This window comes from Scaptodrosophila lebanonensis, unplaced genomic scaffold, assembly GCF_003285725.1.
Source record: "Scaptodrosophila lebanonensis strain 11010-0011.00,11010-0021.00 unplaced genomic scaffold, SlebRS2 tig00000092-arrow-pilon, whole genome shotgun sequence".
NCBI classification, from domain to species: domain Eukaryota; kingdom Metazoa; phylum Arthropoda; class Insecta; order Diptera; family Drosophilidae; genus Scaptodrosophila; species Scaptodrosophila lebanonensis.
The window spans coordinates 1,127,210-1,143,631 of NW_022060566.1; the positions used below are offsets into that span (position 1 = coordinate 1,127,210).

The following is a 16,422-nucleotide window of genomic DNA, read 5'->3' on the forward strand; positions in this document are numbered from 1 at the left end:
AATTGAAAATGGCATACTAAACTCCAAAGGAAACCCTTCTCTACTGTTGCACATACATACATACAAACATACTTGATTATTAATTAACACTCTTATGTATTATAGTGTTCATTGTCAATATCGTTACTATGTGCATTATGTACTCTCGTTATGGTACAGTACTCAAAATGTTATCATTTCTATTTTAGGCACTCGCGCTAAACTCATTTTAAAACTGTATTCGTATATGTTGTAACTCAATAATTAACTTATCTTACCAACATATGTATGTAACGCAACCAAGCGCCATAAAAAAAACTTAAATTTAAACTATTGCAACTTTAATGTGAAAACCAAATATATCAAAAACCAAAACAAAAGCAAATATCTATACATACAAACTATGTACATACATTAATATACAACATGCATACGTTTTTCCACTTTATATACAAAATACATACAAAAATGAAAAGAAATACACATATGTATATGTATATTTTAAACTACATTTTATGCAATTTACAATTAATATTTATTTATTTTCTACTAATAATACTATATATTACTATGTAACAAGAGGTAAGCGTTTAATACGAGTCTTGTATGGATTACAAATGAGCACCAGTAACAATAACAATAACAAGAACAAAGCCAAGAGACATACATAGATGCATACTATATGTATATACAGCCCATGTACAAACCTATACTGGCACATACTCGAAACTTAAAGGCAGCTGTTGTATGTATATTGCTAGGATCTATAAAGTACTAAGAAATATCGAATACCAAAGATTTGAACACAAAAACAAACAAACTTAAACTAACTTCATGCTATAAATATTTATTAATAGCAAACTTATTTACATAATTATGCTTAAATCATCATACAACATACTTACATAGTACATACATACATACATACATATGTACATACATATTTGTATTGTACATTGTGGGTTAAAAGTTATCAAAGTTATCCAAGTAAGTGACTTGTTTGGCCCCAATTTAAAAAAAAATATTCATACATACCCTGAAACAGTTGCCGTTGTTAAAATATTACAAATTTTATTCACGTTAACTCGCCACATACATATGTGCATATACGAGTATGTACATAAGTAATATATATTCAAAGCTACATAACTCGATAATTCCAATACCAAATATATATGCATTTTAAAATGCCATTATGTTTCTATTGCACTTATTAAGATTACTTATTTGCTTAATGATTCAGTTCAGTTTTGCTGATTTCAACCAATAAATATACATATATGTATAATCCATTCACTTTGAGTGCCAAATGCATCTGAACTAAGCATATGTTGGAGCGGTTAGGCGGTGCTCTCATTTCCCAAAATTTCAGCCTTTTAGTTCCTCCTTAGTATATTGTTATTAAATGCACAGCTCCACACAATTTTCTGTCGTTAGCATTCGGTAACGGATATTGGCGGCTTAAATGTGCTCTCTTTAATAGAGATTTTTCGGACCAACTACTAAATACGAAAAAGAAACTAGATATTAGCCAATCGCGGTCTGATGATCAACCCAATTGGATTCGAGAGCATCACTCATCGTGCTGTTCGTTTAAGTTTAAAAATACAAATCATTTGGAATTTCTTTATAGATTTTCAGTTAGAGTATCAATATTCTATTGACTGGGCTAACATATTGTTCAAATTAAAAACCACAAAACACATAAACAATTTGTACAAAAATATTTAAGCACACGCAAACACACACAACCAACACACACACACAGGAATATGGATTAAAAACGAATAATAAAGAAAACTAGTTTTTAAGCCTGCAACGATTAAGTGTTAACATATCCAACCATTGAAAAGCAAACAAAATACGAATTTGAATTGAAACCATATTGAGTAGACCGAGCTCGAAACATACATATGTAAGTATTCTACATACGAGTACATACATTTTTGTAAAGTTTGGGATCACTATGGGCGTAATGCTAATAGTTTGGTCTTCCACCTTTCGGTTCTGATACCACCAAGTTATTGTTAACTACAGAATGACAAAATACAAACGTATTATACATAGATTTTCTACAGTTCCAATAGCAACAATAACAACAACAACAACTACACAGACATATTCCTAAGGCGAAAAGAAACCAGGAAGCTTCCGTTAATTAAAACAAAAACCTATGCATTTTTCTTGAAATGAACAAATAACACAAAACAAAACAAAACAGGGAACATTGGGTCGATGCTTCTAATGTCAAGAGTCACACCCCACAAGTGTGGTCTGCAAGCACAGAAACATGAATGAGGAGGTTTAATTGTTTATTGCTTAAATTACTTGTATGTATGTATTATCGGAGAGGACAACCTTAAAACAACAACAACAACAACATCACAGCAATAGCAACAAAGCAAAAATGACAGCAAAAAAAGATGATAAGCAACCAACAGCAACCAGCAATAAAGCAACAAAATAAACATTATTTAATTGATTGCATTGATTGATTGATTTTCCTGCTGAATGTAATGTACCTAAGTTTTTATTTGTTTCATAAGACTGAATTACTAAATATGATTTATTTTAATGTTTATGGATTAATGTAAATATAACATTTAAAGTATATACATAATTACATACATACCGTTTTAATTCTTACTATGTATATAATTAAGTGTAATAGCGACTTTACAACTTTTACTAATGAAGCATCAAAATTTTGAAATTATTCTGAAATTGATTATTTATAAAAATTTATAAAAATGCAACAAGGAGTTGAAATGAAAGAAGTTAAAATACAACTATTTTAAAAGTATATATATACACACTTATGTATATGTATATACATATATAAACACACACACACATATGTATATGTACATATATATATGTAGTAATAAACAAAGATGTATTAATAATACACAACCACTAAAACAAAACAAAGAAGATTAAAGCAAAAAAAAAAATATATATATATATATATATATATTTCAATGGATCGATAAATGAAAAAGCAAACAAACAACCAACAAGCAAAACGATGTTAAAAATTAAGGAACAACATTTTTTATTCAAATACTACTCTTAATTTGTTTTATGTGTTAATAACTTATTAAATGATATTTCTTGAGAATATTATAAAATAAAATTGTTAGGATATTCAATATGTCGTCTTATATTTATTATTGGGGAATGAACGTTGTGTAGCGTTCAAATACATTTTTTTTTTAAATTCTAAATTTCAGATTCAATAGCCAAAAAAGGAATCAAATAAATTAAAAATTTCACACTTTTTTTGCTAATAGCTGCAAAAAATATGGTTAAAGGGAACTACAAAAATGTAGACAGGATCCTCCCATTTTAATATGAAATTTGCGCATATAGTAGGAAACTTAATAAGAAAGAATACAATTGTATTTAGCTTAAACTTATATTATCAAAAAACAAAATGAAATACACAAATATGGAAGCTGAAACAATTTAACTAATATTTAACTTATATATATACATATATCTCATATACACCTAATTCTGTTTTTACACGGTCTTTTTTACACGATTTTGATATAACACGGTTTAAAAATAAAAAATTGCATATTTATTTCCTTAGAGATAAGGAACCAATCACCTACTTTTGCATATGATCAACGTATTTTTTTACACGGTTGTTTCTGGAACCAATCTACCGTGTAAAAACTGAATTAGGTGTAATTCAAATGCCATTCCATTTTCGCGCAGGCATGCATGAGATTCATGAACCAGTGTCCGTACTGCCAGATCGCGTTGGAACTGCCGACACCGATTATAAGTGAGCAGCGACCGAAGCTGGCAACGCTATTCTGTTCTGGGTAAATTGTGAAAAGAAAAACCAACAATTTTTGTGTCTGCGAAAATTACTTAAAAAGAGGTAAATATCTTAGGTGTATCCATTATATAAAAATATGCCTAGGGCAATTGAAGTTTTGAAGAGGGCGCCTGCATACAATTTTGCCATAGCACTTCATAAAACTGAGACGTGTTCAAGCTTAGCATGATTAAGTTTTTGTATATGTGCGTGTGTGTAGGTGTGGGTGCTCCGCAAACGCCCCTACCAGGAATTGACATCAAATCAATATCATATTTTTTGTTGACTTCGACTCTCGCATTGGCTCTGCGTTTTAGTGAACTATCTAATTGTGTAGTTACTGAGCTTAAATAAATATGAATATAATAGGATATTGCTAATTATTTCAATTATTCTGTATTTTAAAGCTAGTTCCAAGCGCCGGGTGTGAGAACAATCGCAAAATGACCGATTCAAAGTATTTCACGACCACCAAAAAAGGCGAGATATTCGAGCTGAAATCCGAGCTAAATAATGACAAGAAGGAGAAGAAGAAGGAGGCCGTGAAGAAGGTCATCGCCAGCATGACTGTGGGCAAAGATGTGTCCGCACTTTTCCCTGACGTTGTCAACTGCATGCAGACCGACAATCTCGAGCTCAAGAAGCTGGTGTATTTGTATTTAATGAACTACGCCAAATCGCAACCGGACATGGCCATCATGGCGGTGAATACGTTTGTGAAGGACTGTGAGGACTCAAATCCGCTAATACGGGCACTTGCCGTCCGCACCATGGGCTGCATACGCGTAGACAAAATCACTGAATATTTATGTGAGCCATTGCGAAAATGCCTGAAGGATGAGGATCCATATGTTCGCAAGACGGCAGCGGTGTGCGTTGCCAAGCTATACGATATCTCGGCCACCATGGTCGAGGACCAGGGTTTTCTGGATCAGCTGAAAGACCTCCTCTCCGACTCGAACCCAATGGTTGTGGCTAATGCAGTTGCAGCTCTGAGCGAGATTAACGAGGCGAGCCAGTCGGGTCAGCCGCTCGTAGAGATGAATTCGGTGACAATCAACAAACTGCTAACAGCGCTTAATGAATGCACCGAATGGGGTCAGGTGTTCATTCTGGATTCTTTAGCAAACTACAGCCCCAAGGACGAGCGCGAAGCGCAATCGATTTGTGAACGCATTACGCCACGTTTGGCTCATGCTAATGCTGCCGTCGTGCTCAGCGCTGTCAAGGTACTGATGAAGCTACTCGAAATGCTGTCCAGCGACAGCGACTTCTGTGCCACGCTCACCAAGAAGCTGGCGCCACCGCTAGTAACCCTGTTATCGTCGGAGCCAGAAGTACAATATGTGGCCCTGCGCAACATAAATCTAATCGTGCAGAAGCGACCCGATATCCTTAAGCACGAGATGAAAGTGTTCTTTGTGAAATACAACGATCCCATTTACGTGAAGCTTGAGAAACTGGACATAATGATACGCCTGGCCAATCAGAGCAACATTGCTCAGGTGCTCAGCGAACTCAAGGAGTACGCCACCGAAGTGGACGTTGATTTTGTTCGGAAGGCGGTGCGAGCCATTGGCCGTTGTGCCATCAAGGTGGAGCCCTCGGCGGAACGGTGCGTGTCCACACTGCTAGATCTTATACAGACCAAGGTTAACTATGTGGTGCAGGAGGCCATTGTGGTCATTAAGGACATCTTCCGCAAGTATCCCAACAAATACGAAAGCATCATTAGCACATTGTGCGAGAATTTGGACACACTGGACGAACCAGAGGCACGTGCCTCGATGGTTTGGATCATTGGCGAGTATGCGGAGCGAATTGATAATGCTGATGAACTGCTGGACAGCTTCCTGGAGGGCTTCCAAGATGAAAACGCACAGGTGCAGCTTCAACTATTGACAGCCGTCGTCAAACTATTCCTGAAGCGTCCATCCGATACGCAGGAGCTGGTGCAGCACGTGCTCTCACTCGCCACACAAGACTCTGACAATCCCGATCTGCGTGACCGCGGCTTTATTTACTGGCGGCTGCTGTCCACTGATCCGGCCGCAGCCAAGGAAGTGGTGCTGGCTGACAAGCCGCTCATTTCCGAGGAAACAGATCTACTAGAGCCGACGCTTCTCGATGAGCTCATTTGCCATATTAGTTCGCTGGCAAGCGTCTATCACAAGCCACCGACAGCCTTTGTAGAAGGACGCGGAGCGGGTGTGCGCAAGTCTCTGCCAAATCGGGCGACCGGCACCAGCAGCAACGCCGAACAAAACGAAGCCGTCGGTTCCGAGGCCATGGTTATACCTAATCAGGAGTCTCTAATCGGCGACTTGTTGTCGATGGACATAAACGCACCGACCATTCCCGCTGCTCCCGCTACCACCAGCAATGTTGATTTGCTTGGCGGTGGTTTAGATATTTTACTTGGTGCTCCAGCTGAGCCAGCGCCTGGTGGGGCCACCAGCTTGCTGGGCGATATCTTTGGCCTATCTGGCACTTCGTTATCTGTAGGCGTGCAAATACCCAAGATTACCTGGCTGCCGGCTGAAAAGGGCAAGGGTCTCGAAATACAGGGCACATTCTCACGACGCAATGGCGAGATCTTCATGGACATGACGCTGACGAACAAAGCAATGCAGCCAATGACTAATTTCGCCATACAGCTAAATAAGAACAGCTTCGGCCTGGTGCCATCGTCACCTCTACAGGCGGCACCATTGCCGCCCAATCAGAGCGCTGAGGTGAGCCTAGCGTTGGGCACCAACGGACCGATACAGCGCATGGAACCACTCAACAATCTGCAGGTGGCGGTGAAGAACAACATCGACATCTTTTACTTTGCATGTCTGGTTCATGGCAACGTTCTTTTTGCCGAGGACGGCCAATTGGATAAGCGGGTCTTCCTCAACACCTGGAAGGAAATTCCGGCCGCCAATGAGTTGCAATACAGCCTAAGCGGCGTCATTGGCACCACAGACGGCATCGCCTCCAAAATGACAACAAACAACATTTTCACCATTGCTAAGCGCAATGTGGAGGGCCAGGACATGCTATATCAATCCCTGAAGCTTACCAATAACATTTGGGTGTTGCTCGAGCTAAAGCTCCAGCCAGGCAATCCAGATGCCACACTAAGCCTCAAGTCGCGGTCCGTGGAAGTGGCGAACATCATATTTGCCGCATACGAGGCCATCATTCGTTCACCGTAAGCAATCGGCACGACCAACCACACCAACCCCACATCAACAATAACAATTTGAAATTGTAGGTTTTAATGATGTTTTTCGTGTTGCAACATACATATGTTAAAAGTGTTAAACTCAATTAGAGCAAGAAAATTCGTAGCGACGCATATATATTATTACTATTATTATTATGAATATACATACATATATATTTACAATATATAAACCATTATCTATGTATTATCTTATTGTGTCTTACAACACACACATATATACACGTACACTCGTTTTCGCATATAATTCTGTTACATCTGCATACCAACATGTAGTACATGAGCTGATCATCGATTTCCAGGTCGAGACCTCAATGGACTCAGCACAGAGCATTGCATTCCAAACCATGGCTCTACATACATATACGATTACATACTATAAATGTATCTACAAAACTAAAAACATACCTACTTATGTATATGTGTGCATGTGTCTAGCAACAAATTGAATAATAATTATAAATATACATTTAACCCATAAAACAATTGTGTGTGCTATTTCTGATGTATGGTACAATAAATCTAAATAATTCTGCACTACCTTTAAGAATTAACCATAATGGCTATCCATTTGATTTTCGAACCTAAAGAGCTGCAGTATGCATAACAAAGTGGGCCTTTGTTGTTGTTGTTGCACTAGATCTAACACATTTTTAACTGGTCTCCATACTAAAAACAGTCTTCATAAATACTATATTTGTGCAACGAAAGAAGAAACAAATTTAACCAAATGATAAAGAATCGTTGTCTGAGAAGGAAACGGAGCAGCACATCGAAGTCCATTTAAAGAATCTGAAGGCGTCTGCGAACGAGGCAGCAACTACGCGTCCTGATCTGGCTGATAAGGATGCGGTTCCAAAAAGATTAAGAAATTAATTATTCAATTAATAATTCAACTTTGTTGTCACATTTATTTACGAAATGTGCTATCATGTGTATGCCTTTATTGGATTTATGGAAAAATATCCATTTATAGAAACACTATATTCTAAAATTCAGACCAAACGTACTTTATTTTGGCTTTTCTCGTGCAATCTTAAAACTGCATGGTACATTTATGTACTTAAGTTAATCGCTATCGATATTGTTCAAGCACATAAAACATATAGCAATACTACTTCAACGAATTAATAAGTATACAAACTTCAAATGAAGTATAGGAGAGAAACATAAAACTCTCACCCGGCTGTTTTTGCATGCTCTTAGTATTCGGGACCTTCAACGACTCTTGACTTTTTGGCGCTGATAAGCATTATTTCCAGGGGATGCGTCAAATATCAGTTCTGGTTATGTAGATGTATTTGAAATCTATTATTTATCTAGAAACTTTATTAAAATAGTCTAAAATGATTAATTTTTTGTGTTGAAAAAATTGTGTACTTTTGTCCGTGGTACGTAGAAGAATTATCAAGCAAACCCGATTTTGTCAGTAAAAAGTTTAAGGGTATATTGTTTATAACAGCTAGAAGGAAGCGTGGTAGATCACACGTACATACATATGTATGTATATGATCGGCATGACGAGACAAATTGAAATGGCATTGTCCGCCCGTTCGTCTGTCTGTTTCAATCACTACTTCACCCACAGCTTAAGTTAGGAGAATCTGGATGCCAAGTTTGGTAATTCCAGCACGTATACTTTCGGAGATCCAGGCAGAGAGACGGACAGACGGGCATGGCTATATCGACTCCTCTTGTCATCCTGATCAAGAATATATGTATGTATATACTTTGTGGGGTCGACACACATTTATCCGTCTGTTATATACATTCGCACAAAACTAGTATACAATACCCTTTTACCCTTTGGGTACAGGGTATAATAAATTGTAAACAATTAATTAATTATGTTGGTATCAGCATATGACTGTCCAGTAACAACATACTGCATACATTTACCGGACATTTATGAGATAGATAAAGATTAATATGTTTAGGAATGACATAGTTCAAATAAAAAGAAATAAGGAGGTTAAAAAACGTACAAACAGTATAACTTTTCTGATTTCGATAACCAAGGGATTTGGGTAAAAAGATGGACTCTTTTTGTGCTCTGGCGTGCTTGTAAAAAGAGAATAAAATAAAATATCGAACTTAAACAAAAATTAAATTGTAAACAATTAATTAATTCTGATATTAAATAAATAAATATAAATAAATAATTATATATTAAATAAAATAAAATATGGAAAATTATTAATTGCAATTAAAACGGTTGAAAACTAAAAAAAATCGTTGCATTCGCGGTCGCTGTCCTTGCTTATAAATCCCATTGAAAGAATATCAAAATAAAATTAAAATTAAAGTAAAAATTCAAAAACACAAAACTTAAAATCACACATCTTGTTGGCCCGAAGGCCGTGTAGATAATGGCAAAACTTTTCTACGGGGGTAAATTAAATGACAATTGAAAAGGGTTGATAAGCGTTTACAATAAAAAAAAGTGTTGAAATACGTTTTCTAATACACAAACGATTTTTTAACTTCCCTAGCACTGGACTTACCAATAGAAACATAACAAGAATGGAATGGCTATAACTTTATTAATAATTCACATATGCACCAACAGGAGATAATTGTCATTTCCATGAATTTTGGAAGCTATAGAAAATCACTAGCAGCGGGCGAGTGAGGCCGTACATCAGAAGAAAAAAACATTAACTTGTTTTGCCTAAGCTTAGAGGAACCTGAATACCAATTTGGGTTAATTAAGCTCTTGGACGGCAAACATGGTTAAATCGACTCGTCTTATCATAAGATCTAGAATATATATACTTTGTGTTACATACAAATATCGCACTAAGCTAATACACCATTTGTCCTTTGGGTACAAATTAAAAAAAAAAATTCATGCAAAGCAACACTTATGTACAAGTATGTAAATATTTCTAAAACGAACGTTTTTGCCTCACCCACTCATTTAGCATGTGGACAGGCAAAAAAGTTTACCATATAAAATCGACCACACGTTCATTATTAAGAAGCAATATTTCGCCTTAAAATGGATCTGAGTTGGATTTGTTGAAGTTTTTTCATTAATCATATACATAAGTTATTTTTTAAATGCATCGTGCATTATTCAATCAAACATTTAATTTTAATTAATAAATTAATTACATTTTTTTCAATGTTTTTTTTTTATTTTGCTTTTTTGTGGAGAGTGCAGGGTATTACTGTCGGGTTTGCTCGACGGTAGCGTTCTATCTTGTTTAAAATAAAAGTATTATAAGCAAAACGAACAAATTGAATTTTATTTTTAATTTTTAGTACTAATGATTAGTATTACCCAACATTTTCAAAATTAAAGAAAGTCTTGTTCTTAGCAAATAAGTATTGTACATTTTTATTTTTTGATCCAAGTTTTTTAATTATTGTGTAATTCGCGGCCCACAACTATGGCACCATATGCAATTGCAAATGGAGGGGGGCTTATACATTTATAAGTATATAAGTAACTGTTATTTTGCGGCATTAATAAATATTAAACTTACTTCATAAATACTTGATTTTTGACGCCAACTTTAAATGTAAGCTTACAGTAATGAGAAGCTTTTTTACATGCTAGGCTTAAAGCTCTTTACTCGCCCCTTGCTTTGGGGTTGAACTCGCAACGCTCTCTCATACCGCTCTCTGTTACTGCAGCTTCTGAGTTAAATAGTTATGCGCGCGCCCAGGTGTCGGCGGTCGGTCGGTCCGTTTTTTGTTTCTGTCGCATCCTGCGTAAGCTCGCTCTCGCAAAAGCGCGCGCCTTTAGTTAGGGAGTGCGCGTGGCTCTGTTGTACCACAAGCCAGTTTGTCTTGGCCCCGATTGTGACTGCCATTATCGAAATATGTGTACACAATAAAATGCCTGGTCCTGCTAACACACAGGAAGGAGACAGGAAATAAATAAATAAATAAAATTACATATACGTGTAGATATTAACTGCAGTCCAGTGACGGTTTAACTACAATAATTCGATTGCGACAAAGCCACTACTAGGACGTGTGTGTGCGTCTGTGTCTATGTCAGTGTGTGTGAGTGCGTGTGTATGGCAAGGCTCCTTCTAGTGTGCAGGACATGCGAAACAACTCCGCCCCATTTTAAGCTGCAGCAGAAGCGTTGACGTTGACATACAAACGAAGAAGTACCAGAGTACCTGCAGAGGCTGTGCCTCTGTCTGCCATGTGCGGTGGTGTGTGTGTATGTGTGTGTGTGTGTGTGTGTGCGTGCCAGCATAGGAATGAGAGTGCAAAACAATAAATAGTGAAATGAAAAGAACAACAAACATGATGCACACAAACAGCGACAGCCATCCAATTGCATAAACAATTAAGAGAAAAAAGAAAAAAATACAAAAAAAAAAATAACTGTCACGCCTTCCTCGACGATTTTTCCTCCACACGCCCATCGATGCGCCACAGAGCACAAACACAATGAGAGGCAGTGCGGTAGTTGGCGGCGGAGGGGCCGCGGGAGCGAGTGGGGTTGCGCCAGCAGGCGTGGAAAGCACCGCAGTACACACAATGGACAACTATGATGTGGCCTATGATGGACATGACGATGCCAAGGATATCATACAGGTGGATTGGCCCTTCCTGATTAAGGTGCGTCTTCCAAACCACTTTCTCTCATCTCTCCCTCATCTCTCCACTCATGTAATTTTAAAGCCACATTGTAATGCACATACATACATAAACATATATGTACATATGTATATAGTACATGCATACCCATTTACATTTGTACTTTGTATGTCAACAGCAAGCAGCCAGCCAAGAGAATTGAGTCACTTTTTTTTATTTTAAATATTTATTATGCTTAAGAGGGGGATGTGCCACATCCGCAATGGGTGCGAACGTGTCAGGGCTACCTACATACTCATACATACATACATACATGCTTACACATCACATATGTACGCCAACATATGGGGGGCAGCCACCCTAAAGTGGTCCTTGATCGAATTACACGCAAAAATGCAAAAACACAAACACATGCATGCGTACATACTTGTATGTGCAAGCGAGCAGCAAGTACAGTCGGGGTCACCAATTTAGAACACCATATACGTCACACTTTCATCAACAACAAGAAATTGTTGCATACTTCGCGGCTACAGTTTGTTTAGAGAATTTCCAAAAAAGCAGCCTTAAGCTTTCATCTGACCTCATACGCATAGCGGTGTCTTAGAATCTGTCTGCGAATGAAGAATGCAAGCTCTGCGGGGAAGCTGCAAGGATAATAAAGCCCTATTCTGGAGTAAATGGCAGCATCTTCGTCAAGAGCTCTTAAACTCTATGCAAATAATGCAGTCCTCGTAGAGAGAGCTGTCCTCCTTTATAAGGCAGGTGGAGCAACGCACCTCATTTGGGTCGCAGATTTTTCCATTTTTCAAAAACAATTGTAATAACATGATGTGCTTTTAAAGCGTCTCTATTGGATTAACTACTCTTATTAAAAAAGATAAATGTACCACATTTTGAAGAATTTATACATATGACTGAACTGGTAATATTTTAAATATTTGATTTACAATTTTTAGGGCATATTAGAGAATCCGACATGCGCGCCGACTGCTCCGGATGCTCTGGCTGCACTGCTGTGGGCGATTATTGCAGTGTTTGGCATTGTCTACGCCCTGCTAGGATATCGCTGTCTGAGGGCCGTGGGCTTTCTCAGCGGTCTACTTGTCGGAGCAAATGGCATATTTATACTGCAGGACTTTCAGATAACACTGCTGGGCAAACCAGCGGATTCGGCGCTGGCCATTGTGGCGGGTCTATTGGGCGCAGTCCTGGGCTCCACATATCCTGTGGCATCCGTACTGATAAGCGCCTTCGCAGGTGCTCTACTCTCTGGTGCCGCTATGGCCGTTTGTGTCGCCACAATGCCGGATAATGAGTTCGGAGTGAGTTCAACCCAATTCGGGGTCGACGATTCTTACATCACTAATGATTTTGTCTCTCTCTCTCTCTCTCTCCCTGCTTCGAATAGTACCGCGAGATTTACGTTGCTGTTGTGGGTGGTGCCGTCATCTGCTCGGTGCTGACGCTCTGCTGCGTTAAATATGTGACTATATTGGCGTCCAGCATCGTTGGCACTGCCATGATCATAAGCGCCATCGACTTCTATATGCATGGGCTGGAAACAATTAACTGGGTGAGTAGCAATCTCTTTGTAGCCATGGACATAGACAGCAGCTTAATTCATAAATCCGCATGCCACCATCGCTACAGATACTGAACATGAAGCCGCTGCCCGCACCCCCGCCATGCTACGGCGGCCTGCTGATCGCCGCCTGGCCCGTGGTCATCGTTATTAGCATAATGGTGCAGTGCTTCATCACCGCCTGGCGGGTGGATCATCGCAAGCGTGTCTATATGCGACACCACCAGCATCATGCCCATCATCTGCCACAGAGCCAGCAGCAGACAGCGGCCAATGCTCACGTGCCAATGCGGCGGGCCCAGTCGCGCACCCGTGAGACTCGTGAGGAGGCCAGACAGAGAAAGTTCCGATATCTGTACCAGGTCCGCACGGCCCGCGGCGATATTATTTCACAGGTGCGTTCCATACTTTCCAATAGCAACAATGCCTTAATATATATAATCTGTGCAATGCCAAAGATTTGTTGAGTCCCATCGAATTTGGGGCAATCTAAATCAGGCCTCGGAAAAAGAATTTCTCAGTTCGCAACTCGACAGTTCCATTATTTCAGGCCTATTTCAGAGTAAACGTTTCGCTTTTAGTTACGATTAAACTTCCGAAAAGCTTCTATCATTAAAATGATTCGACCTTGAGCGATTTAGGGTTAGGACTTCAATATGGAATCTAAATTCGTGTTCCGATAATTCCATTATACCAGAACTATTCTTATTTTAGAATATTCTGCTTAACTAATTAGTCCAATTTCCAATTATTTCGTAAAGTTTCTATAGCGCTAGCTAACAATATTATAAGAACTGGAATCAGTCAGGATTTTAATCAAGTATACAATCTCACTCCGATGATTCCTATAATTCCAGTTCTAAATTAGGACTCAAATATAGAACCTCAACGTGTATGCAGATATTCCAAATATAATTTTAAAAAGTACAGCTAAGGTAAGCGTCCAGCTATTTCGTATGAGAAGGGTAAAGAGACTAGAAACTCTAGCCTTGCAGACCATATAACACGATAAGGCACATATCTATATGATCAGCATGACGGGACGACTCGATATAGAGTATATACATGTTTGTCCGTCCGTCTTAACCAAATTTGCTCCTTATAGGACTTGTAGTGACTCACAATATTCGGAAGTTTCTTCAAAATTGTTTCACTATATCGTCTAGCTGCCATGAAAAACCAATCTTTGCACCAAAAACTTTGTTGTTTATTTTAAAATCGTAACTAGGAGTAAGTTTTGCATTTCTAAATTTCCTATAGTGCGTAAAATTTTATAAAAAAAAAATTTGTAAAATCATATAGCTGTGTCATAGGAGCGATTGGTTGAATGGCTGAAGCGGAGAAATGTTTGGATACGCGGTATTCTCACTTATGTTCTATTTTATAGGTTAGTCTTTTTTATTTGAGAACAAAAAGTTATTGTGTTTAAAGAGGAGGAAATTGAAATGAAGTTTTTGAACTGAAGTCGAATTTAGACTCTATAAATTACAAAAACGTTTACATTCCACTTAAATAGACTATCCAGCTATTTGTGAGTTCGACCAATCTTCATGTCGAATTCTACGATTCTACATTTGTCTAAAATTCTAAATATATGTTCTTCACACGCTTGCTTTCTCCGCAGAATTTTGTATCGGCGCTCCAGAAGCGCATACAGCTGAGCGGTACAGAGACGCCGTCGGAGCGCTCCATCAAGACGAGCTCCAATGAGCGGAACACTTTCCGGAGCGATCGCACACACTTCACAACCATACACGACCCAGACTCAGAGCTGTGCGACAAGATCGAAATTGTCCGTGACATTGGATAACAAACAAGCAATAGTTACATGTAACTATATCCGTAAGGGGGGAAACAGAGTTGGCAATGGGTCGGGGGGTTTACAGCTCGAAAGAGAGGCAGTTGGCTAAAACGGTTGCATGTAGCTATGGAGCACAAAAAGGGATAACTCATAGACACAGATCTATATTGAGAAGCAGAATAAGATTCAAAATTAGAATCAGAGGTAGATGGCACAAAGTGCCACCATTAGGTGGGAGAAGGGGAAGGGAATGAAAGCGACTAAATTAAAGAGGAACAGCAAACAGGCAGTTAAATGGAGTGGGGCTGAGTATAGGAATCGGGATCGGGATCGTCGTCGCAGACCATTTGGGGAAAGGGAAACACTCCATGTGCTGGTGGATCCATTTGAGGGAAGCTTTAAATATCAACTTATGATACGAATTCTTGCCAAGCATTTGGAATATTGGGATTGGCTTGGTTGGTTTCGGAAATCGGTTTTAATCATGAACAGAGTATTTCATTTAACGCGTTACGTGTTGTGCATTTAATTTTGTAAAAATAGAGAAACGGAAAACTAAATTCTAAAGCAAACAAAACGAAACAGAAAAAGCGTTGATATTTGAAAAATGTCGCGTTTCACTCGCCATATTCGCACTCGCAAATGAGCAAGCAGATTCAGGACATGCGATATAAATGAAGTAGTAGTATATACATATACATACATAATTATAGGCATATAGTTGAGACATGCACACAATACACAATATGCGTAATTATAGAGTTTTTAAGATACGATTACTATGCTGACTAAGTCTAAATCTGTTTGTGGTACTTAACTCCGATAGTTTTGTTCGTCTCTACACTACACCTAACGTTACTAAAGAAGAGGAACCATGCAGCCAGTATAACCAATATATATATAAATGCATATATATATACTCCTAGATTAGAAAAGTTTTTTCTTATTAACTAACAGAAGAGTGTCCGAGGAGTTGGTGAAAATTTTATGTTTATGTTTATTTTATGTTAGATATGGCCCGAGATTCCGATACAATTCGATGAGTTGCCAATTAACCCGCACAGTTTTTGATTGATCCAATATATTTTCTACACCAATAGAAAGTCGATGATACAAGTAAAAATGCAAAATCTGGTGGTATATCTCTTAAAACTACAAGAAACTAACTAACTTTAAACTACAAGAAACGTTATATACTTGTATGTAGTTTTTTGTCAATTTCGACAGACTTTGGAAATGCAAATTAAAAGAATGAGAATTGCGTACAAATTCTCAATTAGTAGCTGGACTCTCAGTACCATTATAAAGACGCATGAGTGCGTTGTATAAAAAAGCCAATGACAAATATTTTCGAAAAAGCCCAATTTCTTTCAATATATATATATATAGTATATATATTTCATTAGAAGTTATAGTACTTTGCTTTG

At 38.1% G+C, this 16,422-nt stretch overlaps 2 protein-coding genes across 2 annotated transcripts; both read left to right on the forward strand.

Annotated features, from left to right (window-relative positions):
* Positions 1-3,755: 3,755 nt before the first annotated feature.
* Positions 3,756-7,583, forward strand: LOC115627260 (AP-1 complex subunit beta-1). The gene is made up of 2 exons (XM_030522887.1): positions 3,756-3,874; positions 4,219-7,583. The coding sequence occupies exon 2, from the start codon at positions 4,255-4,257 to the stop codon at positions 7,012-7,014; it is 2,760 nt and encodes a 919-aa protein (XP_030378747.1). The 5' UTR covers positions 3,756-3,874; positions 4,219-4,254; the 3' UTR covers positions 7,015-7,583.
* A 3,922-nt stretch (positions 7,584-11,505) lies between these two features.
* On the forward strand, positions 11,506-15,035 carry LOC115627339 (transmembrane protein 198). Its single transcript, XM_030522984.1, has 5 exons — positions 11,506-11,630; positions 12,569-12,934; positions 13,021-13,185; positions 13,263-13,589; positions 14,819-15,035. Exons 1-5 carry the CDS (start codon positions 11,550-11,552, stop codon positions 15,002-15,004), a joined length of 1,125 nt encoding a protein of 374 aa, XP_030378844.1. The 5' UTR covers positions 11,506-11,549; the 3' UTR covers positions 15,005-15,035.
* Positions 15,036-16,422: the final 1,387 nt, after the last annotated feature.